The following is a 27,815-nucleotide window of genomic DNA, read 5'->3' as shown; positions in this document are numbered from 1 at the left end:
CATAATTCCACACGTATGGAATTAGTCCTTAGTGCTACTACAGCTTAAAATTTAAAACGTATTTCCAGCTTTTAACTATTAGCCTTCCTTGAAAGTATAGTCCTGAAGGAGCATTAATGCTACACTCTAAATTCATGCAAGTTGTTTTCCTCAACACCACAAAACATTTCTGTAGAGAGCTCCTATGTGATTTTAAAAAAAGCAGAAATTTCATGGGAGAAATCAAATAAACTAAAGCTAGCACTTTTCTTCAAGTGATCTCATGTCACAGCGCCTTTTATCCTGCTATTAATCATTCCATCTTTGTGGAAAGATGGAGAAAACACAATTTAGGATACAAGAACGAACATTCTGTATAAAATTTCCCAAAGGGAGTCATTAATATGTGTCTCTCATTATATTCCCCAATAGGTGGCAGCTTGTTTATACTTTTTCACTAAAGTATCGCACTTCTGGTCTTCCAAATGTCAAAACTAAATCTCTTGGTCAACTTAAGTGTTCTCACTCCTGGGCCCCATTCAGGTTTAGCCACAACCACAATCTAAAAAATGGCTATGTGCAGTAACGTGCACTCTGGAGACATGTACCTGTGACTGTGCCTCCCACACCTGAGAATGTGGATGGAATGTAGTGATCCTTTGAGGCAATCTCCATATTTGCTAGTAAAATTGAATTTATTGCTACCAGCTGTGACAATTACTTGCTTTTAAAAATAATGTTACAATACATGCATCTATAAGAGAGATCAGCCGAACAAAAGAAGGAAAATGTTTCTCAGGTTCATCCCGCCAACAAAGGGCTACTCCCTGGAACACATTTCTCATACTTTGGGAAGTGCATTTCAAACGTCCCAAGTGATGAGGTTGCTGTCAGTCCCTTAGGAGACTGCTATACAAATATCAAGCCATTTACTCTTCAAAATGGAGGACACTTCTAAATCATATACATCTAGGAAGAGATTTGGTTTTATAATATTATTCAGTTCTTTTGAATTTTAAATGGCTACTTTTTCTTTCAAGTCCCAAAGGACAATTTAAAGAGATGGTTCTTGAAATTAAATTGCCAAAGTGATTAGAAGAAACACGACACTGCTAGACTTACAATGCTACTACAAAAGCACTATATATGCAGTAATGCATAAGCTGAAAAGTTCTGCAACTGTATGGAAACCCACAGCTGATTCAACATATAGTCCTAACTCCATAAGCAAGACAAGCAATATGACTTTAAGGAACACCCATTTCCAGAATATAACCTTAAGTTGAACTATTGCTGGCCAAAACATCAGAATATACCTTGTTTTCCTAAAAATACAAGAAGCATATGTGCATATTACCTCTATCATTAAAAAAATCATTATCTATCAAATTAAACCAAAAATGTACAATATAGATAAATGGTTTTCATGCTTAAATTTTGCAGACTTCATGGTGGTTTATATCAGAGCCGTTCTTTTGCAAAATTTCTTCAGAGACTGCAGTTATTGGCTTATGTTCATATTTGTATACTTCCAGTTCATCTTCGACGAACAGGAAGTGCATAGCTTTGGTCAAGTAAGGAATACAATGTATCTTGCAAGATACCAGCATTTACAATAACCTTTTTTTTTTTTTTTTTTTATGTAGAAAGTAGTGAGGAGGAATAGACATATGTTTCAGGCTATTCTGTATTGTCCAACTCATGCCCATCTGATGTTTTCTCATGAGAGAACAAATAAGTGAATTTCATTTTCCATGATTTGGGCATACAGAAGGAAAATCCACTCTAAAATAAAGCATTCTGTCAAGCAAGACAGAATGCAAATTCTCCTTCACTTCTTATTTTATTTCTATAAATCTAGTTCTAAAGAGATGAAAAATGGCTTTAGTTTATCTTGTTAAAACAGACAACTCATTAGTTAGGCTAAAGTGCAGCTTACCATCCTGTTGATACGGACAAAGTCTTCAGGCTTCTTGGCCCATGGGGGGAGATCAACATCATTCACAACAACTTCATCTTCCCTGATTCCTAGATTATAGCCATTACTGTTGACAAACATCTCTGGTAGGTAGTAAAACTCTGGAATTAACTCCTAACATGGAGAAAACACACAATGAGAGTTCACATTTATACAGAGATGTTAAAGAGTGCTGCCAGAATCAGGCTCTGCTATACAAATTAAAGCTTTTCTGGCTTTGCTTATGCACACTTGTTTAAGTATTTTATAATCTGGTTTTTTGCACTTAGAATCAAACATATTTTTCATAATGAAATATTCAATCTTTGTTTTGCCCATAACTGTTATTATGAAAAGTATAACTTTCAAAAAGCAGAGCATACTAATAAAGGACACCTTTTCAGAACAACAGGTAGGAGAAACTGTATGCTTAGCCTTCAACATTATAAATAATGTCATATATTTTAATCACTATTTAACTGAAATACTTAAAGGGGGGGAGGGAGGGGAGGAAGTTCCTGATGTAACAGTGTCTCAAATTTACTTCCTCTATATTCTTTAATTGCATAAGAAAATATGGCAACTTGATTACCTATATAAGGAGAAAGAACTCATGGTGAAATTATTTTTCTACTGTAAGAAAAAATTAAAAATACATGGAGGAAAAAAAGTCAGCTCAAAAAACGTCTTTAAAACAAACACATGATATATAAACTGTGAAAGATCAATAACTAAGTAGCAAAGATCATCTGCACAGTATTAATACATTATAGATAAGTTAGTGTGAAGTTTTTCCCAATTTCCAGGATAGCTAAACAAAAATGCATTTTGACATAATAAATACTGCCATTTGTTGCTGTCTATCACTTTAGCAGTAAGTATTGAACTGCAATGACAAAAAGCTTTTCAGGCCTGCTACCTCTTTTCTAATATCCAGATATGGAGTAAATTCACTAAATTACATTATTAAAAGCATTATTATATTCAGCTGTGTAACATGATCAAAACTGATGACACAGCAGGTGAAACCTGAATCTCTCTGTGGTCCTTTCAAAGGCTGCAGACACGCAAAGCATAAAAAAAAAATCACTGCAGACACAAACTTATCTAATTAAAGCTGATCTGCAACTCCATAGAGAATAGACCAGTTAAAGCATAGATGGTTCTTTCAAATATGTTCATTTAAAAAAAAAAAGGTAATATTTATATTACAATTTTAAGTATGTTTAGGGAGGCAGTTTACTTGCTTCTTTACATTAATTTTAATATACTGAAACCTGTCTGAACTCAGATTAGACTTTAAAGCAATGCAAATCAATACCTTACCAGTGCAAAACACTAACCAAGTGAGACATGCCTATGCATGAATAGATTATTTTGAAATGAGCTATAATTTCAAAAAGCAAAAAAAAAGAAAAATTAAAAAATATTGCATGCAGTAAATAACAAAACAGCAGCTAGAGCAAAGACAAACTAAAATCAGTCCTGAATATCCTATAAGATAAAAGAAAAAATACTATTTTACTGACAATCTTAAGTTTGATTATATACCTCTAATATACTCAGAATATTTCTAAAAATAACCTTTGCCCCTCTTCCCTAGACAGGATTCGCTAACTCTCAGGTTCCTGAGGAAGCCCTTTGGATTTCTCTAACGGAACCCAAAGAAGAATGAATGATCCTCGCAGCAGGAGAAAACTACACATTTATCTTTCCAGAGCTCAACAAAGTACTAGTAATTTGGGCCTAACAGCTGGCCACAACCCAACATGGTCTACCATACAAATCATTGACAAACTAAAAGCATTGCCTTAAAGAAAAGCAATATCTGTAAGGACCTCAGAATGATAAAATATCAGTAAGTCAAAATTAAATTAAAATTTAATATTTAAATGGAACAGAATTTATTAAAGAAAAAAGTAAGCAAAACTAATTTCTATTTTGTATAGAAGCCTTGAAAAACATACCACAGCTTTTTAATTATTACCATTTTGTATGCAACTTGGTGGTGTACTAACCTGTAATGTCAAATAGCAAGCAGTTTTAGATTCCATCAAAGGTACTTTTAAATTCCCTTTTTCCGTTTTAGATATTGTAGGATATAATTGTGAACTTTTATATGTAACAAATCTGAAAGATTTGTGCTACCCAGAGACACATCTAGTGTCTAACTGAATTCTACTAAACTTCTGATTTCAGGGGTATCTTGAAACAAAGGGATCTAAGTCACTAAGTATTTCTAATGGTATTTCTATTTAGTAATTTTATCTTTGTTGCTATTTGCTTTCAGTGTAATTTAATGTTCCTTTGCCTGGTACAGCACAAAACATAAACAGAAATAGAATAGAAAGCATGCAATTAACTTTCTTCATAAGATTTATTGTGTTGTATATGTTTAGTTTGACCTGTCTTATTCCTATGCTCTGGAAACTAACCAGTGCCAGACATCTAAATCCTCTTCAAATAACACTCTCTCTAGAACCCTAATCTTTTCAGTTACAAATCTCCTGTTAATTCAATTTTATTTTTTTGTCAAAGTAACAAAACTAAACATAGCATTTAAAAAAAAGGTAATAAGACCTATGTTATAGCCTCAGGATTCTCTTCAGTGTTACTTTTAGTGCAGCCTGCAATTTTTTGTGCCTATTTGAGTACTATTTAGCACGAGTCGAACCTTTCCTTGAGACACAAACAATTTTGCATGTGGCCTTTCATAGATACTTACATATTCCCTGTACTTTGCACTAACCATTGTTTTTGATATTGTTTGTGATATTCTTCTTGCAGTTTTGCTGTCTCCACTATTGATTAGAATAAGAAACCACAGCACTTAAAAATAGCTCAGATAAATTCACCCCCTTCTCATTTCTAGAGAATGAATGAATGAATATAAACAAAAACAGAGAACCATTATGAAAACTTGTGGCGCCCTGTAAGTATGAATTTGCTAATATTTGGAAAAATCTTCAAAATGCATGTTTAGCTACTTAGAGGCATAGAACATACAATTGATCTGGAGAACTGTAATAGAAGGTTTGGTTTTATGTGTTCACTTTTTATTCTGCTGAGAAAAAAATTGAAGAGGTTTTCTCTTCTACCTCATGCCAATGGCAGGTGCCACGTGAGGATGGAAAGGTGAAGATTCACTTCCCTAGGGCCCCTGAGCATGCTTCGCTAGGAGAAGTACAAGCTGGAAGAGGCAGACAAAGGAAAGATTATCAAGGACAACACAAGCAGCAAGGATAGAGCCTCGGAGGTTGCTGGGAAAAGTAAGGAGCAGACAGGAGCGAACCTCAGTGGAGACAGTGAGATGACAACTGAAGGCCACAGAGAATTTCTTTAAACAACAATCCACTGAAAGTTGCAAGAATGAACACAAGAATGAAGGAAAGGATAACACTAGCAAGGGCTAGAGTTATTTTTGAAACCTATTAACATTTTTCTTAGTCAGAGTTTGGCTCTTTTTCTTTGTTTCCTAAGTGGGTTTGTGACAGTTCATATTCTAACAAAGATTATGGCTAGAGAGAGACAGCTGTTTTGGTGCTTCAAATATCTGTTTCAGGGTTACATTTGGAGAGGCAACCTTGCCCATTCCTCCATTCCAGAAGATGTTTAACTATACCAACCTTCCTGCCAGGTATCTGTCTACCCTGTTGTTCAAGAATTTGAGTGACAGCAGCTTCACAATCCTTCCATCAACTGATTTCAGTACTTTTCACCTGAGGAAGTTTTACCTATCACCTGGCCTGAATCATTCATTATACAATCTAAGCCCATTTTCCCTTGTCCTAGCTATCAATCCATTCCTGATACAGAGACCAAATTACTGTTTTCTATTTGCACAGTCTATTAAATGTTTGGAAAGCATTATCCTACAGCTTTACAGCCTTTCAGTCCCTACAAATCCAAATGAAGGAAAATGATCTTACCTTCCGTATCGCCACATTGCTTAAGTTTTAGTTACAGGTATGTAAAATATGATTTTAATCTCCCCAAATATCCAGTAGAATTATTCCTATACAGCGCATAAATTAATTTACTCCTATATATACTTTGGCTTTATTACATTTTGTCACATGTTCATCACACAGAAGCCAAAATAAATGTTTTTAACTTCTGTGGTCTTTAGATCAGAGATTAAGATTGCATGCTTTTCTGACATCATCTGCTACTTTTCATTCATTGTTATGCAGAGTGCAATTCAGCAACTTCTCACAAATCACCAACTACATACTTTAGAAGCGTCATTGTTAAATTCACCCTGAAGATAAGGAAAAGGAGATTCAGAAATTAGCAGGGGGAAAAATTATCTCAAGGATGGTATTTACACCAAGGGATGGGACACAGAAGACCTTCTGTCTTCCAATCTGCTTTCCACTTGACAGACGGAATAGCTGATAAGTGGATCCTTAAAATTCTTAGTACACCTTCAGTGGCACTGCTGGTAAAAGGTCGATGCACAGTTAGGGCTATGCAAACGAATGCTTGTTTGAAGATATCATGATTTTGAGAAGTTTATGTTTCAAGGTACAAATGTTCATGAAAGACAAATCTCAAAATGCTTTTTTCCTACACTACAAACATTGACTTAGCCAATGTAAAGACATGAAGAAAAATATCAAAAATAACAACATCAAATCTTTCCCAGAAGTTATAGCAGTTTGCAAGCATAAAACAAGAGAATGCAAAGAAAAGAGACACCAAAGACCAATACCTTTAAAAAGTAAGGCATTTTTTAAATGGTTACAGACCAATTAAGCATTTTAAGTGCATATTGTTATTGTAAGTCATGCAGCTGATATATAATTTTGCATTAACTGATGCAATTCAGTAAGTTTTATTGGTTTCTTTGCTCTTGCCAAAACATATCAAAGGTTTTAAATAAATTTTTCTGACTACATAACCTGTCATGGGTAATTTCTTACCAGAAGAAATATCTAGAGTTCAAAGAGTTAATAAAAATAGGGATTCTAGTGATCTAAATCTATTTGCAGTAATTTCTGTCTAGTTGTCCTTGACATTTCACAAGCTGGTAACCTCCTCTGCTCCCCTTTCATTCACAGTTCTAATAAGACAGGTTAGCTTTCTATCATTTAACAGTCAGCTACCTTTCAAACTGCCCGAGAAGCTTGGCTCTTCTCAGATGAAGAACGATGCAATAAAGCTACTGAGGGGTGCAAAAAAAAAAAAAAAGGTAAAATGAATATTATAACAGACATTTCTTGTCTGTAAATGGGATCTGTAGTTTATTTTAATAGCTATACTAAAACCCCAAGGTATAGTTAACAGTATTATATGCCTTGTGTCTTCATATAAGAAAACATCCCCAAATGCATTTTCTAATTTACAAGCCTGTGACAAATTCAAGCTGCTGAGAAATTAAACTTTAAAAATATGTCTTGGGGTGATAGAGGACCACTATTAACACTATCATAATTGTACACCACTTGCTTCAAATCTGACATTTCTGTTTAATATGTTTTGCTAATGGTATACCATTTTATGGACTCCCAACAAAATCAAATCCAACCCAGACGTTTTCACTTTTCTAATATAATTCACTTTAAAGTTTTAAAGCTGCCATTTCTTTTTCTTTTTTTTTTTTTTTTTTTCCTCCAAAAAGATTGATCCCCTGGCATCCACTAATTCCACAAGAGCTTAGTACTAGGTCAATGAGTCACTCATGAGTACCTCTATTAACTGCGTTAATTCATACTAGGCACCTTAATGACATTTTGCCAGAGCTACCTTTCTAAATTCTAAACACACTGTTCAAAAAGTAATATAACAAGTTTGAGAGGCATTAGGAAAGATTAGTGCCTAAACAGGAGGTTCTGGGGAAGTCAATGTTACCAAAAACTGGAGCAGTGGGGAGGTGGAAAGTTAAAAATGTGAAAGCTGACTGGGCAAGTTATGGTCATTTCCGGGTGACTTGCTCAAAGGTCACTCCATGAACATTCATTCTTCCTCCAGCTTGTACTGATTATCTCAAGAGAAGGTCGATGTTGATAAAAGGAGACACAATAAAATAAACTATTATCCAGGTTCTCCCTTGTGTGTCACAACTCTAACATAGTGCATACTGTATTAATTGTGTTTCATCCACTGTAGGTGAACAAGTTTCTTTGAAAATGAATGAAAACAGTTGAAATGTTTGTCCCAAAGGAACAAAATTATCTAAGCAGATCTTTAATCATCCATTGAGCAATAGTTTATCATATATTAAATTTTTCAAAGATAGAGTACCTTTTGCCACAATTCGAGATGTAGCAACTATGGCTTGTTTATCAGACTCATCAAACTACTGCCATAGCCTTATTTTCATTACCTTAGTGTGAAACAATTTTGTTCCAGAGAAAACTACACATACACAAAGGGGAAGGGGGAAGGAGAAAGGGAGAAATACATAGAATGTCAGAAAGGACACGTGTGTGAAAAAACGAGACTGACTAACAGAAGTGCATCTTCCTAAAGAGATACGCATTCTTTTGCAAATGTCAAGTATTTGTTTTTAAAATTTTAACGCAGAATTTCTGAAAAGTGGCTTTGGTGTTTCTTTTAAAACTACATTGAGGCTGCAAAAGAAGTGTCTGCATTGCTTAAAAATCTCAGTTTACTAGTTAAAACTGACGCACTTCAGAAATTACTTAAGCACTTAAGAATAAAGCACCTGATAGTCCTCTTTCTTAACTGATGAAAAAAAAATCAGAATACAGATTTTACTTTCCTAAAAAAATAATTTTATGAGGTTTTTTTGAATTAGACCTTTTTAATAAAGAATTAAGGCAATACATATCATTATTTAATATGGTAGTTGAAAGCAAAAATTGTGGCCATCATAACACACAGCATTGAAGAATGTCAGATTAATTGATTACACACACTGCTTTAAAATTATTTCATAACCTGTGCCACAGTAATTAATGAGATTAGTGAAATGAGAGATTAAATGTACTTAAAGCAGCTCAGATGAATTTCAAACATATGAGAATGAATACATAAATAATGAAATTTGCTATTCTTAACAGTTTTCAAAGAGTTTGCTGCTTTGATGGATAGCCCATATTCCACACACTTACTATTTACTATAAAATCTCAAAAATTTTTAGGGTGGGAAAAAAATTTACACTGTGCATGTCATGCTGGAATCCACAAAGACCCCCATTTACCACTGTGTGTGCAGCCAGAAAAAGCTACACAAATATGCAGAACACCTTGACAGAATACAAGATTTTGCACTCACATGCAACCTCTATACATCTTCTCTTTTGCACACTATCCACTTTCTTACAGGACTGCCAAATAAATATTAGAAGTTGCCAGATTACTGAATATGAAATTCTGAATGTTTCACACTTCAGAGCTGAAAGTCCTTTGTTGTGAAAGACAGTGGTTGCTGCTCTTGGAAGAGTGGGCAAAATGGGTAGAGACTTTGAAGGGGCTCCTAGTGGTTCCCCAAACCTCACTGCTTTTCCAGTCCCTGATAACTTGACCAAAATGATCAAAAAGACTGTAAGGTATTCTAAGCAGTAGCACAACTAAACTGAAGAAAGTGGGGTATTAGTGGTATTAATAATAGTTCAATTTCCCATCCCTTTGCAGAATGAACTCCACGGCCTCAGGGAAAAGTTGGCCCTGATGTCATGGCATTGAGAAATGCAGTTCATTAAGATCTTAAGCAACAAAGAACAGCAACAATTAGCTGCTATACTCATTCTTGATTTATCGCTAAGAAACACAGACTCTGCGAATGGAAAGAGCCTAAAGGGTCAACTGGCACATCCTCTTGCCAATTCATGATTGTCCTCGATGCTTTTCCAGTGTTTCACCAGTCTACACTTCTAAGAAACTTGAGACATAAGGCATTTACTACTTCCCCTTGCAAGGATATTAAAATTCAGAGGATAACCCATTTCATTTCAACTTTGCATTCTCTATTGGTTAAGTAAGAATTTTTTAACTCTTATCCCTTTCCTTTGAGGTTTACCTCTTTGTTCCCTAACAAACAGTTCTTCTCTCTTTCATATGTTTGCGTATTTCACAGTATTTATGTAACCAAGTCTTCAGTTTTAGACATTAATTACCCCACACATACATACACACGTTTTTCTTCCTGTATCCAACTCCTTAATCTGCTGCTTTTCTTACAGCTCCCTCCAGCTTGGGTATATAGTTCCACTAGCTAGTTCTCAGCACTAAAAATTTGCTTTATCCAGCATGAATATATGCTAAATTTTTTTTAAAAAAACAAAACCAACAAACTTGTCTTCTTGAAGAATGTCAGAGCTCTGAAACAAATGAGTAACTAATCAGACTGTTTCAAGTGGAATTTAGATGCTATGAGATATTCTAGTTGTTAGAATGCTACTGATATAGCTTTGTTCTCACTATCAGCTTTCTGCCATCCTGCTGATCATCAAGTTTTCTTGTTAAACTGAACACTAAACAGCAAGACAGTAACATATATTGCTTAAGCTACTGAAATATACTTCAGCAGACTTATTCCAGTAGTGGCTTTGTATTAATATATAATAAATTAATTTGATGATGCAATACACTGAATGCTGACATTAAATACATTACAAATTCTTTTCTCCTTTCTACTTTTTTTTTTACTTTTTTTTTAATTTAGATAGCTTATGAACTTTTTCTCTTTGCTTAAAGATTTAGCTTTTCATATTTTTAAATCTACTTTTATCTATCTTAAGCTGGATCCACTCATAATAAATCAATTCAAGGTTAATTTCTAAACCCACCTTAGCTATATCTTCATTAATTAACAAAACCATATTTTAAACAGCATCTTTAATCCTGGAAGTATCCCTGAAGAGTCAGGTCAGGGAATACCTGGAGAAAATATTTATTGGCTAACATACCTCATCTGTGCCTCCCGTATTAGATTTTCTTTAATGACTTAGCTCCAAGTAGTATTTCTCATTCTAGTGGCCTAACAGAAATAAATATATATCTAAATCTGACTCTCGGGTTTATGGCACACTACCAAACATATTCTAGAATACATTATTTTACAATCTTTTCCCCAGTGTAACTCTGACCCTTAATTGTTACTATTTCACACAAGTTACACCCAACTCCCTTCTTAAAATTCAGTGACAGTAAAGGATATAGCTACCCCACATCTTCAACTTTTGTGTTCCTTTTCTGAAGGTGAGTATTTAGTTTTGAACATCTTTTTAACACTAATTTTATTTTCGTAACTAACTTGGGAATTTTTAATATAAATACATTGTGTAATGCAACTGTTATTCCTCCATAATTTCCACATCCTTGCAACAGTTTCTGGCAGCAGTTTAAATTACTCCACTTGGTTCACAAGACTTTGTTTCACACAAACATTTCAGTTCTTTGTTTTCATGACAACTCACCCAGTTGCTATTTTAGGAACAATCCTTCCACTAATTATATACCCTAGTTGAATACCATCCCCCTGTATGTCCACAAATATTACTCTATCTTTTGCAATTCTTTCATGTATTGAACTGACCTCCTCCTGTGTACTAAAACCAGACAAAAATATTACAGTCACTTCCAGTGAATTTGAAGAAATGGCTGCATTTCAAATACAGCAGATATATACTCAAATTCCTTCCAAGTTATGAAATTTCCTTTGTTTTAGTACTTAAAATACTATTGAATTATAAAGGAGCATAAAAAAAACACAAAATGGCTTAATTTCTCCTCTTTAAAAAGCATTTTCTCCCATATGTTAAGTTGTCCATACAATTTGCAATTCATTATTCTAACTAATAACTGAATAATAACAAGAAGGCTCGTCCACATACATATATACCAGACTGATGGTTTATTTATGCAAACAGGAGTTCTGGACTAAAAATAAATCAACACATTTACATCTTCTTCTTTTGTCAGGTTAAGTAAAAAATACAATGGTAATTTGACCTTGACCTTAGCATTTCCTCATTTGAGTAGCAGTATCAAAACAGAAGAGAGATATATTCACTTTAAAAAAAATAATTCTGAAACAGCAATTAATGGTGTGCTGCAGCCTTTGCTTACTTTATTACTAGAAAATGAGAATCAAGAAATGACCACATTATTCAAAATATTATTAGATTTTACTTTCTTTCTGATAAGGTCCCACGTACATGAACAATAACCCTTTGTATTTAACAATAGCTAAGGAATAACAACAGTAAAATCCCCCTGCTCTCCAGCTGTTTCTGTATATCATGTAGAATTTGTTTTAGTCTAATGCGTATTGTTGCATAATATCCCCAGGCACATTCAAGTAAAAGCTAAAGCTGTACAGAAAAGCCAGCATTTTAATGGGTCTTGTCATTAATGCTTTATTAATTGCCCCAGGCAGTGCAACCCCAGTGCTAGGCAAGCTATAACAATATGACACTTTAAGGTCAAATCCAATTCCTGCTGTGTTTTATGGAGTGGGCCAAATATTGAGTTAACAGCAGGAAAGAACAATTTATTGGGCTTTTCTCTGTCTCCTGATTATCTGATCTAAATTAGATCAGTTAGTTTGTTTTTTTATAAAAACGAAACACCTTTTGTCCACTCAACTTCAAAGAATCTTTGATTCTTCCTATTAGGACAATAATCTTTAGTAACATTTACCTTTTATTTAATGTACTGAATATAAAGATCCACATTTATCAGTTTATTTAATGTCTACAGAATCACAGAATAGTTTGGTTTGTAAGGGACCCTCAAAAGTCACCTAGTCCAAACCCAATGCAATGAGCAGGGACATTTCAACTAGATCAAGCTGAATATGTTACCTTCACATCTGAGGTATCTCTTTGGCTGTTCCTCCAAGACCTGGCTACTGAAGAGAAGGTTCTATCTGGGTGGTCAAACTTGCCATCATTTGCATTTAGAAAGAATGTTGTAAAGGGCTCCTGTAGTTAATGAAATGAAGGCAGATTAAGAAAACAGCAGAAGGAATCATGCAGCAGGTTTCTAATAAAATCCAAATACTTTCGTAAATCAAAATACTCCACGAAGCAGAATTAAAGAAAAGTATGGCACCACATAGTTACATCTATGCATGGGTATGTGTACTGAATGTCTTAGTACATTTATCAGCTCTAACCCATTTTTCACACACAAATACTGAGTTCTGGCCCAGAAAGGATATTTTAGAATCATAGAATAGTTAGGGTTGGAAAGGACCTTAAGATCATCTAATTCCAATCCCCCTGCCGTGGGCAGGGACACCTCACCCTAAACCATGTCACCCAAGGCTCTGTCCAACCTGGCCTTGAACACTGCCAGGGATGGAGCATTCACAGCTTCCCTGAGCAACCCATTCCCGTGCCTCACCACCCTCACAGTAAAGAACTTCTTCCTTATATCCAATCTAAACTGCCCCTGTTTAAGTTTTAACCCGTTACCCCTTGTCCTATCACTACATCCCTAATGAAGAGTCCCTCCCCAGTATCCTTATGGGCCCCCTTCAGATACTGGAAGGCTGCTAGGAGGTCTCCATGCAGCCTTCTCTTCTCCAGGCTGAACAGCCCCATCTTTCTCATACAGGAGGTGCTCCACAATCATCCTCGTGGCCCTCCTCTGGACTTGTTCCAACAGTTCCATGTCCTTTTTATGTTGAGGACACCAGAACTGCACACAATACTCCAAGTGAGGTCTCACAAGAGCAGAGTAGAGGGGCAGGATCACCTTCTTCGACCTGCTGGTCACGCTCCTTTTGATGCAGCCCAGGATATGGTTGGCTTTCTGGGCTGTGAGCACACACTGCAGCCTGCTCATGTTAAGTTTCTCATTGACCAACACCCCCAAGTCCTCCTCCACAGGGCTGCTCTGAATCTCTTCTCTGCCCAACCTGTAGCTGTGCCTGGGACTGCTCTGTCCCAGGTGTAGGACCTTGCACTTTTCATGGTTAAACTTCATAAGGTTGGCATCAGCCCACATCACTTTATATATTGACTCTTCCGTAAGTCTAATTACTCATCAGTGGTAGACCTATGGAGCTTAGCTCCAGTTCACAATGGCTGCCTACTTCCCTGCAACTGTCGTAAACACCCTCTGTGTTATTATATTACAATGCTTGTTTACCCCTTGTAAGATGTTCTGCCAAAATAAAACCTAGTTTCTGTTCCATTTAACTTAAAAGACCTGAGCCTCACGGTGCACAGAATGGCTCTACAATCATGATGATGCAGACTATGGTTGCAGGTTATCTAGCTCTTTCATTACTTTGGGGCAAAGGTAAAGGGATGAAAGATTTGGAGTTTTTTCTTTTGCTAATTTTACCTGAAACCACACTCCCAATACTCAGTAAATGGACACAGCTATTAACTTCCGGGTAGGAAGAGCCCAAATCTTTGAAAATCTGGATAACCCATTTTTATGTCACTGCATTCCACCACAGGGCAGGGGTTAACAGAGAAAAAAACAAATTCTTAATTTGACAGCAGAACCTGAATACTGAAATCATTGCCGACTCTGGTTTTCCAACACCACTCCATAAACTCTCAGATTAAACTAATACTTGGCAATATATCCACATAGAAGAAAACCACTTCATCCTATTTGTCAAAATCTGATGGGGAATGTTAGTAGAAGTGTCCCTTTCATGAAACTCACACATAAATTTTTTTCCTTGCATGTCCTGAATATTTGGAGATTTTGTTAAACAAAACAATTCATAATTACCATATTGGAATTCTTATTATAGTATTACCCATCTACTATTTTAATTTTATTCTATATATCCTCTATTTCCCTTTATGAAACTTTTGAACAAAGCAGGGAACACGTCCATTAATACAGAGGGAATTATTTCATGTTATACATACTGCATTTAAATTACAAAAGAATAATGAACACTGAAGTAATTAATTTTCTGTCACATTTAAGAGCAATTAAAATAAACAAAAGGAAAGTTTGGACACAAAGGTAGTGAAAGAATCCAAGAAGAGGAGGAAAACAAAAGAGAGAATTAAGACTTTCAGAGACCATTGTTTCTCTAATCTTTACTCTGCATGTTTTCCCAATTAATCTTTCATATGATGCACAACAGTCAACACAGACTATCTTTTTTCAATAAGGAGAAAAACTTTAAATTTCACTTTCTAAATGAGAAGGAATGGCTTATCTTTCTTATTGTCATCATAGTGTGCCAGTACTACTGAAGTAGCTTAAGGGAATTGTTTATATTTGAACAAAGATTTTTTTGTTCTTTTCTTTTGAGCCAGGACAGTACCTTAACTTTCAGTGTCTGCTGGTGCAAATCTAGAATAATTTTCATTAGAATAATGCAAGACATTCTGCTGCTAATTGAAGAGCAGTTTTTTTCCCCATAGCTTTTTTTTTCACTTAAAATAATGTAGATTTACTTTAAAAGGATAAAGAATAGGTTATTTTCATCAGTACACATGTTCCCATCATAGAATCCTATTATGTGTTATTATAATAAAAATAATCAAATTAAATTAAAAAAAAATTGTCACAATATAATTTCTTGTTGGAGGATTCTAAGAAACACTCATTGCACAACAACTTTGCTTGTACTTGTGAATATTGAAAGAGTGTGTGGCAAGTGAGGAAGAGCTTATAATTTGAACAGAATATTAAAATTTAACCATAGCTAAGCTTGGTGAGCAGCATAAAGGCATCGCAATGAACTGAAATACTGAAAGAAAAGAAATTAAGTTTTTTATGTATCCAGATTTGACAGTGAGCAGTAAAATATAAACAAAAAAGCATATAATTTAGACCCAGAGCTAGCAAACGGAAAACAATAAACATAAATTGGATTATATTTAATTTATCCTAAAATTCTAGCAATATAATTTTAACATTAAATGTACATAAGTTCTTTTAAAATTAGAATTATTTTGGTTTTAACTGGATTCCTCCACAATTGCAATAGCAATCTTTGCAAATCATGCTATTTTTCTAGCTTACCCATACTGAAAATCTTTGCATATTGATCTTAGCACAAATAATTCTGCCTTCTACCAACTCCCATCTATCACTTTTTTACTTTATAGGATACATGTAATTTGTTGTGAATATCATTGTGGGCAGACTGTGGGTCACTGCTGAGGTTCTGAAATCAGCAGCAGTTGATGGATTTAAAAACAGCAGAAACCAGACAAATGATGTAATTATAATACATTATGTAAAAATACTAATCCAAAAATCCATGACAACATTATTTTAAGCATTTGAGACAAACACACAAAAGCAATAAGATTTGTAATCAAGGATTAAACTTTCAGTAGCTGAGCACTACAGGGTGCCCTATTATGTTATCCTGCTATGACCTGTTGTGCCTATCTTTCTGGATTTTTAATCCTTAGAAGAAATTCAGAGCTTTCACTTGCTTTATCTCAAACCTCTCACATAATTTTAAGGTAATTTTTATTCTCTGGAAAGTCAAGTGCTTATATAATAGAAATACAATTAATATCTGTATTCAATACACTCATTTAAATACTGTTAGTCTGTGACACCAATTACTGTCATTTCATGTAAAGGTTTTGCTACTGTAAAAGCTATAAAGCTTCACCATCTTTTCATTATAACCCCATCTCACTCATTCCTAATATTCTGAATAAAATTCACGCCTTTTTCACTGCCAACAAAAAGAGAAATTCTTGGGGTACTTGATTACAATGAATACAAGCTTGAGCTGTGGGAAAAAGGAATTTTTCGATTCAACAGCACTTCTCTCACCTTTTCACAGTGCCTAGTCCCATCTGAATCAATTCTGGTGGGAGTAAGGAAATCAGGAGGAAGTGATGTGTCATTCTAAGACATCTTACATCAAACAAAAATGTCTTTTCATCCATTGTAAGAGAAAAAGAGAGCATTTTGTGTTTTCTCAGAGTGATCCACACCTTTTGTCTGATAGATCTTCCACTGTCCTGCTCCGACTTATCAAAATGAAGGCTCAGACTCACTTATGTTTACAAAAGGATCTCAAGTCCTCCTCACCTTTGACCTTCACTTAAAACTAGTTTCAGCTCAATCAGACCTAATGCATAATAAATCCAGATTTTCTTCTTGTACAAGTTGTACAAGTACTTAGTCATTGTAACAGTAAGTGGAAGCCAATTATTCTCTACAAACTTCTTAATTACTATGTTAGAGAATCATGCTCGTTAATACTGCTCTGTTTCAGTGAAGATGTATCTGATTCACACAAACACAACTTCAACAGCAACTACTGAGTGCTTTTTGCAACGTAACTCTAGCATATTTCACCTAAAAATCTGAAAACAATGCTGATATTTAGATTGTACATGATTCAAGCCAGAAGTCATTCTTCTGTCTACTTTTCTGTCTACTTTTCAGGTTGACATTCAAGTCACTGGAGTATATGTCGTTCTGATGCAGTATTCTCGGTTTAATCTATTCTCCCTTCTGAAACTTAAATACTTACTAGTCCAGGCAGAAAACATGTGAAAAAAAAATGGCTTTAAATGGTTTAATTCCAGTAACACCTCAAAGGACAGGAAGACAATGTTATATAAATCATGCTGTTCTCTGTTAGTTTTCATTATTAACCCGACTGAACAATACAGTTGACTTTCACATTCATTATCTCTGTAAGTAGTTATCTAATTTTTAATCTACTTCTCAATTTAGAAAGAAAGCTGATAACTTTCAAGGAACAGATGATTTTGGATATATGGATATATGTTTCTGGAGATCAGTGGGATTCATTTGTAATTACAGCATTAAATATTTCTAGGTTGAAAAATTTATTAGTGACAAAACTGAGGCAGAGATTGATGATATCAAAATCAAACAGGACAGAACTGAGGCTGAGGCATAAAGTGCCTTTTATAAAAGTAGCCTGGTACATCACATAAAGGAAAGCAACAGAGGGAAATATAAAGCAGTAGTGAGTAGATTATCACAGAATTGACTCAGAAATATGATATTACAAGCAATGTTTTGAAGAGAAGTGGCAGGAACCAGATTGCATATGTCAAAGCCAAAAAGCAAGATTAAAAAAAAATAAGGTCTTCTGCAACACTATATATACATACTTCAGAGTGGCTGAAACTTTCTCTCCTACTGCAACTACTGTTTTCTCCAATACAAAGGTCTAGGCATATAGATTATATAGTTTCTCCCCCTGGATCCCCATTACTCTATATTGTTTTGGTCTGCTTCTATCTAGACTATGTCATTCCCAGTATACTTTCTGTTGTATATTTTTTGCTTGCTCATTTCCTTGCTTGTTTTCTCTCAATTTATCTTTTTTTTTCTTTCGTTTTCTTTTATTCTTTGGTCTATGCAGCCCCCACCCCCTGATTTCACTTTCACTCCTCTCTCACTCTCAGTTTGTTACCACTTTCTACCAAAAGCTCTTCTGTAACAAATCTGTTGATTTGTTAGAATCTTGTTGTTTGTGAGAATCTTCTCCAATCTCTTGAAATACTGAAAGCATTTTTCTGTCTGAATCTCTGCATTTCTTATTGTCACTTTCCTCTTCTTGGACTAGACTACAATTTACCTGTTTTAAATGTTTTTACACAGTCTTTTTCACAAACTCATATCAAAACAGTAGCTCAAGAAATTCACAAGCAAGAAATCCTATTTTAACTTCCAGAAATCTCACTTAGCCTTATTTATCAATTTCACTGCCATAATCTTCTCTCTTAGGTTTTTTTCATTTTTTATTTTGTAGCCAAAAATATCGTTCTAAGGAATCCTATAACTTTATAATCCCCATATTTGTAAACTTTTCCTGTCTTCATGCCAACATATTTTCAAACCTTTATTTTGGATTTCCATATGCAGCCTTATCTGATCTCATCAAGTTACTTCTTTTTTCCCTTTTGTTGAGCTTTAAACTTTCCCCACATCTGTCTCACTTTCGTTGTCTCCTCCCACCAGAGATTACTGTTCTTAGCTGGACACTCCTATTTAAATAATCTTTAAAATACTTATCTAGGTATGCCCATGTACTGAAATTCTCCCATTGCTGTTTTCACCTTCTTGCCATCATCAATCTCTTCCCTGGAAAATACTGTTTTTCCTTTTCCTTTCTGCTTTATATTCTCACATATATTGTTTGTTCTAACATGCAATTTGTCAGGTCTATATTGCAAGGCCACCAAGGCAGAGACCTTGTTCTCTTGCTCTTTTAGGGCAGAAGGGAAAGAGAGCAAAAACACCTACAGTACTACATAAACATCAGTAGTAAAAATGACACAGCATTAGCCTAATGCAGGAAATGAATACTCCTTGGTGTGTTGTACATTCAGCCTGTAAGCACTTTCAGACTTTTGCCGACTAGCAAGAGGGGGCCTTTTGTTGAATAGCAGCCAAAATTAACAGATAAACATGCAAATAAAACTACTGGTTTTAATATACTTTAAGGCAACAAGGAAGCACATGTGAACCATAAAATGTATTCACAGTACATGAATAATTTAGCAACACTCAAAAGCAGCACAGGGATCACCCCATATAGGAGTGTAATCAATGTTTAGTTTCCCATGGGTTAAGAAGTAGTATATCCTGAACTCATAGACACATGACTTCTTCCTTTTTGAGTGGAAATACAAGCTAAGTATTTCTAAGGAAAGCTGAGATGAGTAAAAACTCAGATATCAAGCTTTGTCTTTCTGTTTTGTTTGGTCATGTGCGAAACATGTTTAGAATACACCTTATGCGGAAGATTTTCATTGGCAGGGTGTAGTTCTGAGTTCGGTAATACCTGGTGACTTGTTAGATACATAGTCACATAGCGACCCAATTTTTCATTGAAGTTTCTCTGTGCAACCTTAAATTTCTCATTCTCTTTTTCTGTAATACATTGTGTTAACATGTAAACTGAGTTCAGATTCAACCTATCTTTGATGTTTGGTCCCCTCCATAGATTTGATTTTAAGGATAGATTTAAGCATGAGATTTCCAGAACTGAAATATAAGTTTGAATCTATATTTTTGCATTTAGGAAAACTGTAATTTTTTAATATAAATATATATATATTAATGTAAATATATATAAATATGGTATTCATAATATGAAACTGGTTCTATAATTCCCCTCTCAATTTGACATAGTTTAACGGATTTTTTACAAAAGTTTTTTCTTTAATGTTGTATATATCTGTCCCTAGCTGAAAATAATAAATGGATATCTGAGTGCTATCCGCTTTTTGTATGGGCCAGAGACGTTTTTAGATGCATTTTCTTCATTATATGTGTCCTTACACCACAACAATTTTGTGCCTAAATATATTTCAGATTGTTTGGGTAGGAAGGGCCCCTGATCATTACAAATGAGTATACCCAGTATACCTACAGAATTTCTGAGATTTTAAGGTCTAGAAGAGCAATGAGATTGTGATAGAAGAGTATTTTCATTAAAAAGTAAAAACAGTGATGACAGAAGAAATGTGTAGCTACAGACATTAGTGAAAACCAGGATCCAGAAATACTTACAATGCGAACAAGCCAAGCCAATGTAGAAGCAGATGTAGAGTAGTGGGTGTTGTAATGATAAGGTGGAGTCTGGTCATCTTCCCATGTCTCGTACCGCTCTGCATAAAAGACTGCCCTCTTTGGGTTCAAAGCACCAATAGGCTACAAAGGGAAAAGAGCACAAATACATCATCAGCTGAAGGGCAGCATGACTGCTATGTTGTAATTCTGCATTGCGATTCACTACACAGGAGGCTCTACAACCGAACTATAATAATCCCTTCAGATTGCTATAATCTTAGAATTTCTTTTCAAAGGCTTTCTGTACTAAAAGTCATATTACTTTTCTTATTTTAATTGAAAATATAAGTGATCAACATCTGCAAAATTTCAAGATCTTCTTGAAGTATTAGTTGTTTCCCAATTAATTCAGTAACATTATTCTAGAAATCAGCTTCTAAAACTGCATTTAAAATGCACCGAGGCCAAACTAATATTTCTGTTGCTGTCATTCACCATAATCACACAGCTAATGAAAACTGACTTTTACTCAGACAGGATACTTTGTAATGCACAGTTCATGATGAAAAGATTTCACGCGGAACTGCTGATGGTGTCTGGTGATCCTAAGCAGGAATGCTTAAAAACCATGCATAGTCCTGCAGGAATGGACGTTCCTTCTGACTGAACAAAAGCCATGTTTTACTGAGCAAAACAAACAAGCTTTGTATTTAAAACCAATAGAATTTGGAAATTACTCACAAGTTTAAAGTCCACTCCGAGCATATTTAACAGACAATCTATACAAATTAGGTAAACAATAAAAGAAATGTAAGGCAATAACAGCAAGTGTTTGTTTTCAAGTGTCTACTTAGGGGCATATGCTTTTCCACATTTTTTTAACCCACTTTATCTCAGATTTTTTTTTCAGAATGTATTTGTTCTTGAGTGATACAAAAGTGACTGGGTCGAAAAAATAAAACAGAAATCAGCTAAAATGTTGAAATAAATAAATAAGTGAAAGAAATAAGTGATCTTAAATCTGTTTTCCAGATCAGATAGTAGTAGTGTATTTACTACTTACCTGCAAAGAATGTTCAGATTTTAGCTTTTGTGGTAAAATTAACCAAACACACACAGTTTAATACTTAGACAAGAGCACACTCCACACCAAATAATTGTATAAATTAATAATAATTTAAATAATTACTGGATTTATATTAATAAAAATAGTTAGAATTTATATTATGAAGGAAATTACAACTTCAAACCAAACATATACTCAAGGACTTTTCAAGACCCTTTTCAAAATGCTAACAGGTATTCTCACATTCCATTCCATCACACAGCTTTTCTACCGAATTAAAATCCATAGTAATTTGGAATGGAAATACCAGTACACGGTCAAATCAGTGTGTTTCACTACACTATGTAAGTAACTGAAGTTTTAAAGCTGCAAGTATTTTATTACTTCAGCGCTGCTACATTTTTTAGATGGCTGTTAAAATGCTGACATAGAACATGATATTGTCCAGTTTTTCATAGCAGAGCTTGTTTCTAAATAATGTCGTTTGCCGAACACTTACATTTTAAAATATTAACGATCTCAGTATTTTTCACATGTAACACTCTGGATGCTTAATACTTTGCTGTGTCACAGAGATGTTAATAGCTTTCTCATACATGCAAAATGTATGAGTAATCCCTAAAGATCAGTGTTATCTGGTGTAGACTGCACTCACAAAACATTCTTGAAAAAGAAGTATGAACCATTCCCTAACTCTTTCCAGGCTTATTTCTCAACTACTGGAAAAAGAAAAAATAAATATTTGCATTTTTGTTATGCTTGGTTTCATTACACATCCTGCCACTGTCAGGAAACACACTGGCATAATTATAGCCTAAAAACTGCCAATATATAAAAATGGTTGTTTGACTACTTCCTTGAAAAAGTAACTTATTAAAAGACAGTCTTTACCTATTTGACTGAAAACTGTGCACTCTGCTAAATTAATTTAGGGTTCTGTGTTGCTTTGGGGACTGCATGGGACCTACAGCCCTCATTAAGGTACTGTGCATCCACTTCTTTGGCAGAATAAATTCTAGTCCCCAATAGCACATTTCAAAATTTAAAGCAGTAATTCACGCTCTAGTTTGTTAAGAGGAAATGTTAACCCTCCTCTGAGAAGGAAACTAAAAATTGCAGACAAACTGGTGAGTTGAATTTTGTAACAGAAAACTACCCTGAGAATCATTCTTCCCTCCACTGTGAAGGTGCATCTTACCCTACACTGCAGCAAATTTTGAGGCTATGGAAGAGAGAGGCACCATCTGTCACAATATTATTGTACATACATGATTGAGGGCAAAGTAGACATGGGATATGGCAATTAATGCAAGACTGAAAATCAAAACTCCAGGCCTTTCAAAATATATTTCAAGTTGATCAGATTTCTTTCATCAAATAAGATCTGTGTTTTCACTCTTCACTGTGAATTGATTACAGTAACAAGAACTGTGAAGCATAACTGCTGCTCAAAAATAATTACAAGGTATTTTATAGACCAGCAAAATTTTAATGATGATTTAACCTGTAGCTTTAAAAAACTTCTTTAAATATATATATAGTTGTACTTAATGGAAAAGCTACTTTCTTTCAAGAAATGGACAATAATTTTCCAAAGTCACATAAAACACTAACACAAACACACCATGGTGTTTTCTAGTTTCTTCAGGGAGAAGTGTTATTTCAATTTAAAAGATATACTGTTTTAAGATGGTGCATTCCAAATGCCTGCACAAGTAACTAAAATTATCTACTTTCAGAAGACACATGTTCAACTGATTAAATGATAAACCTAAAAAGCTGTATTTTGAAGATTACCTTCATCCTCATCAATATTCTTTTCAGAGTTGGAATCCATTTTTCTTTCAATTACTTTGGGATTCATTTCAATAAAAATGCTGAAATGCACAAAATATCTGTTGCATAAAATGCACTCTTTAAGTGAAATATCATGAGAGTCATCTCTCTTCTTGCTTGATATGGAAATTTTTGTGTAAAAATCTCTGGGAAGAATCTTTTCTGGGAATAACCCTTACTTGACACAGAGACAAGGAAAGAAAGAAGTGAAGGGGTTAGGCAGAGCTTGTTTTCAGCTAGAAAGTCTCACTTCAACTTCCTGGGACAGATCCTGAATTGGATGAACTAGTGATCTGGATGACAGCCTGGGATTTGGGTGGTATAGGTTAATTTCTGTCATTCCACAAAGTTTTCCAGTGTTCCTGGGTAAACTGCTCAGGCATGACTAGCTTTCAACACAAAAGTGTGCAAGAAATACCTGTGCTAGCTCTAGAGGGACTGATGTGCAAACACGGCACCATCTATGCAGACTTGGCAACTGAAATCTCGGAAGCACTGCAGAGGGAGGAGAGCTGGGAGCTGCCCATCCTCACACAACTCTGAAGCTTCTGCTTCAGCATCATACCAATTATCACTGGCCTGTACTGAAGAAATACAAGCAACTTCTGATCCCCCTTTTCTGTGCAGTAATGGAGACCCCCTATGTGAACCACTTCTCTGCATATTAATGGAAAGGACTTAAATCTCCGCTGATGTAGGAAACCATACAAGTTGAAAATGCTAATGGAAAGTGCTCAAATCTTTTTTTTGTTGTGTAATTAAAAAACTTATTAACCACAAATAGATCAGCTTGCGTGTACCAAAACCCAGGCATTTTCTGAAAGTGAAAACTTCCATCAATAAAATGGCATGGAGTAAATGCAAAGAGGTCTACCCCTGGCTTTCTTAGTGTTTTTTTTTTTAATGTCCATTTGGCAAAATACTGTTACTTAAAGAAATGGTAACAGTTCATCCTTCAGTAAAGACATACATATATTTTTTGTAAAGACTTTCAATGTCAGTTGTCCAAACTAGAAACTAACCCAGTTTTACTCTGATGAGGCCTGTGTCCTGCTAGATAGCAAGTTCTGCAGTAATTGTAGTCCTTGTAGTCCTTCACATTCCACATTTCACTCTCTATGGAGTTTTGATAAGTTTTCCATAGAGTTACTGTGCCATTCTCAGTCCAGAAAGTCAACTACTACAGTTTTAATCTGGTACTGTGGCTATAAACTGGATGTAAACTTTATTTATGGATCAATCCCTGTATCTTTACGTAATGGAGGAAAATAATTCTATTTCCATTTCAGTGAGATTCTACTGCTACGTAAACTAGTTAAAATGACTTGCAGAAAAAAATACAAAGGTATAGCTCAATCCATGTATCATGTCCCAGTTCAGTGCCTTTGCCATAAGACTAATACAGAGACTGAATTAGAGTAAAAAAATTGTTCCGACTATGAAACATTTTAGAAAGCTTTTTTTTTTTAAACACACCAATTGTCTTTTTCTGTAAAGAAGTCCTCTGTAAGGACTCATAACAAACAGAATTAACTTTTCATAAAAAGATTTTATTCTTTTACTCCATTTAAACAAAACAACTCACTATATGACAATGCCTATTCAGCCACTTCACCTCTGATGTACTAAAAGTTGCTCGTTATTTTATGTTTCTTTTTCCATTTAAAAATAAAGTACTTGTCATTAAAAACACACTGCTATTCATGTCATTCTTTTTTTACCTGGAATCAGGGTATTGTCAATATCTCTAGTGTTTATATCCACTGGACATGATATGTTAGCTCATGTAATATTTACTGTTTTGCCAGCTATCTTCATAGAATCACATTCTCTCATGAGAGCAGAACTGAACGTAGCATCCTATTTATCCAGCCACTGAAATATCCTGCTTATCTTGATTTTAACTCATGCAGCAGCTACCTTATCTGTTTATCTCTCTTTTTTTTTGGTAATGTATTGCACAAAAGTGTAGCTGGGTACAAAAGAAATCTTGAGCATGGCTTTATTTGGCTCTGGCTGAGTAAACACTAAGCTTTTCCTCACTGCTTGTTAAGCTTTTCCTCGCTGCTTGTTTTTTATAAAAGAAAAAAACAAGCACTGAACAACAACCTTTAAGTAGGACATCTTCGGATGGTAGCTCAAAATTTAAAATAAATTCTAATTTTATCCAAATCTGTGAACAGCTTTTCTGTAGCATATGATTCTCAACATTATCAAATAAGAGTACTGGCAGATTCAAAGTACTACAGTCTCACTCAGAACTTTTTATTTAAGAAAAGAAAATGTTTAATTGTGTGGCTTAAACCACATGAGAATCAAACTAATTTTAATTCTGATTAGGTAGAGCTGCTTGTGGTAAAGACATAAGTTTAAGTTACAGAAACTGATTTCATTTTTTCAGTGAGAGTGGCTCTTGATAACCCTATAAACTCCATTTCACAGCATACACATTTTTGGAAGTATTAATTATGGTTTGCCTTGAAATAGTCACACTTCGATGCGTTCATTTGCATTATTACATTTAGAAGCCTTGGGGCTTTATCACTTCCTTTTCTTGAAATGGCATAGTAATAAGGAAACGTGGTTATGCTTATCACCACCCATCAGTCAAATACCTTCCATATTAACAAAATATAATTTTTTCCACTCAATGAATGGGCGTGTGATGTTTCATACACATGTCAATATTAGTATTACTTTCCCTGGTGAAGAAATAATTTTATTTAACAGGATGTATGACTGGAAGTAAATGAGGAGGAATTCCCATTTACACTTTAATGAGTAGGGAGAATGCAGCATGTCAAAACCATGCATTCAGTATAATTTAGGAGTAAAAGTCATACAATTTTGCACAAAACCCCATATCATGTTGTAAGTATGGTGAAATCCCCAAAACGTCAATGTACAGTAAAGGCTGCACATACTTTTCATGCACTACTGTTTAATACCAGAGGTATTCTTCCAAAGGAAATCTCAATAAAGAAGAAAAAAAGCAGATCACCTGGTGGTTTAATAGTGAAAAGATAATCTATGTATCTATGACAGCCTCTTTCATTAGCTTTTCATTGTGTCAAACAATAAATGTAACCTTTAACCTCGTATATGTAATGAATAAAACTTGAGCCCACACTGTCTAATCAAATGAGAGGTCCAATATATCCTACTGCTACAGCACCTTCCATGCCCACGGGCCCTGGTTTTAAATCTCAAACTGTATACAAAAGAAAAAAAAAAAGCCTTGATATTTCCAAACACTTCAAAGAAAATGAGCAGAGGAATCTTCAGACTAATATTTAAATATAATTGTTCTGAGAAAACAAACAACATCTGGATGTAACAGTACCACAATAAGGAGCACTACATAAAAACAGAATAGAATGGAATGGAAGGAAAGGACAAGTTACATGTTCAAGAACGCTCTGCAGAAATGTAAATATTTAAGTTTGAGCTAAATGCAAAAGGCTTATGTTTTACTCTGTCACTGACATCATAAGCAAGCCAAACACATCAAATTTCATTTCCACAAAACATATGTATTGCATTTGTTGTGTATGTTCACTTAGGGATTGTGATATCACAAACATGGTGTATCATAACTTATATAGAAAGACTAGGAATCAAAGATTAAAAAATTTCAAAATTATCATAATTGACACTGGATATTTGCATGAACTTTGTGTAGTAATACACAAAGTTATTTTTTAAGTTAGATTTCGCATCTGCATTTAACTACCAAAACTATTTTAAACCAACAAAACAAAGTATGATAGGTGGTTTCTCTTTTAATTTCATTGATTTTGTGGGTTTTTACCACATACATAATACTGTTAAAATTCTAAATAATTTGAGGGTTATTAATTGCTCAATATTAAAGACAGAGGCTTTGTGAAACTTAAGAGGGGCAAACTTGCCGGAAGACAGAAGGTCAGGAACTGACAAAGGAGATTTTATCCATCAACAGCTTAGCTGGAGGTTCTGATCTGCCATCTAATCTGCAGGAACATTTTTCCATTGCAGGGTAAAATCTGACAGAAAGGAAATGGCTCCTCATGGAAAGGATACTGTGTGTGCCTGCCCCAGAGGTCTGTCTGCGGCTTGATAGCACACCCCTGTTCAATAATGTGAACAATAAATCACTAACTCCTGCTTTTAAGCAAAAGGCTACTCAGGATTTACCTCTCTAACAAGGAAAGAAGGGACTTACAGATACAGGACAATATTGAAAATGAAGACAGTATTGCCAAAGAAATACTTCAGATACATTCTGATTTTGAAGAGTTTTACTGATAATGCCCAAATTGAAACAGGATGCAAGTAATGCGTAACAGCCCAAGTACACAAAGTAAGGCATTTCATATTAACTGGCCACTGCCTTTTACAAAAAAAAATCATTAATCTATTTTTAGTTTTAAAACCATTGTGAAATGAAATCTATCAGATGTTATTATAATAAACAGTGGGAAAAATTTGCAATTACATCCCGTTTATCCTGAGGGAACCCACAACACTTTACAGATTGCATATGTGTTTTCTCACATATCCATGGGA

The 27,815-nt window shown here is 34.7% G+C and overlaps 1 protein-coding gene across 8 annotated transcripts in view; it reads right to left on the bottom strand.

Moving 5' to 3' along the window:
• NBEA (neurobeachin) overlaps positions 1–27,815 on the bottom strand; it is a 506,572-nt gene that overhangs the window by 56,888 nt on the left and 421,869 nt on the right. For all 8 annotated transcript variants that reach the window (XM_057410438.1, XM_057410433.1, XM_057410439.1 and 5 more), the window contains 3 exons: positions 20,366–20,506; positions 12,712–12,831; positions 1,919–2,071 (listed from right to left, as the gene is read on the bottom strand). In XM_057410438.1, coding sequence (XP_057266421.1) covers positions 1,919–2,071; positions 12,712–12,831; positions 20,366–20,506 — 414 coding nt within the window. The remainder of the gene's footprint in view (positions 1–1,918; positions 2,072–12,711; positions 12,832–20,365; positions 20,507–27,815) is intronic.

This window comes from Pezoporus wallicus, unplaced genomic scaffold, assembly GCF_028554395.1.
Source record: "Pezoporus wallicus isolate ANWC-B61680 ecotype Strahan unplaced genomic scaffold, APGP_CSIRO_Pwel_v1 contig_1876, whole genome shotgun sequence".
Lineage (NCBI taxonomy): Eukaryota > Metazoa > Chordata > Aves > Psittaciformes > Psittacidae > Pezoporus > Pezoporus wallicus.
Note: the sequence above shows the minus strand (reverse complement) of the source record. Positions and strands in the feature narration are given on the sequence as shown.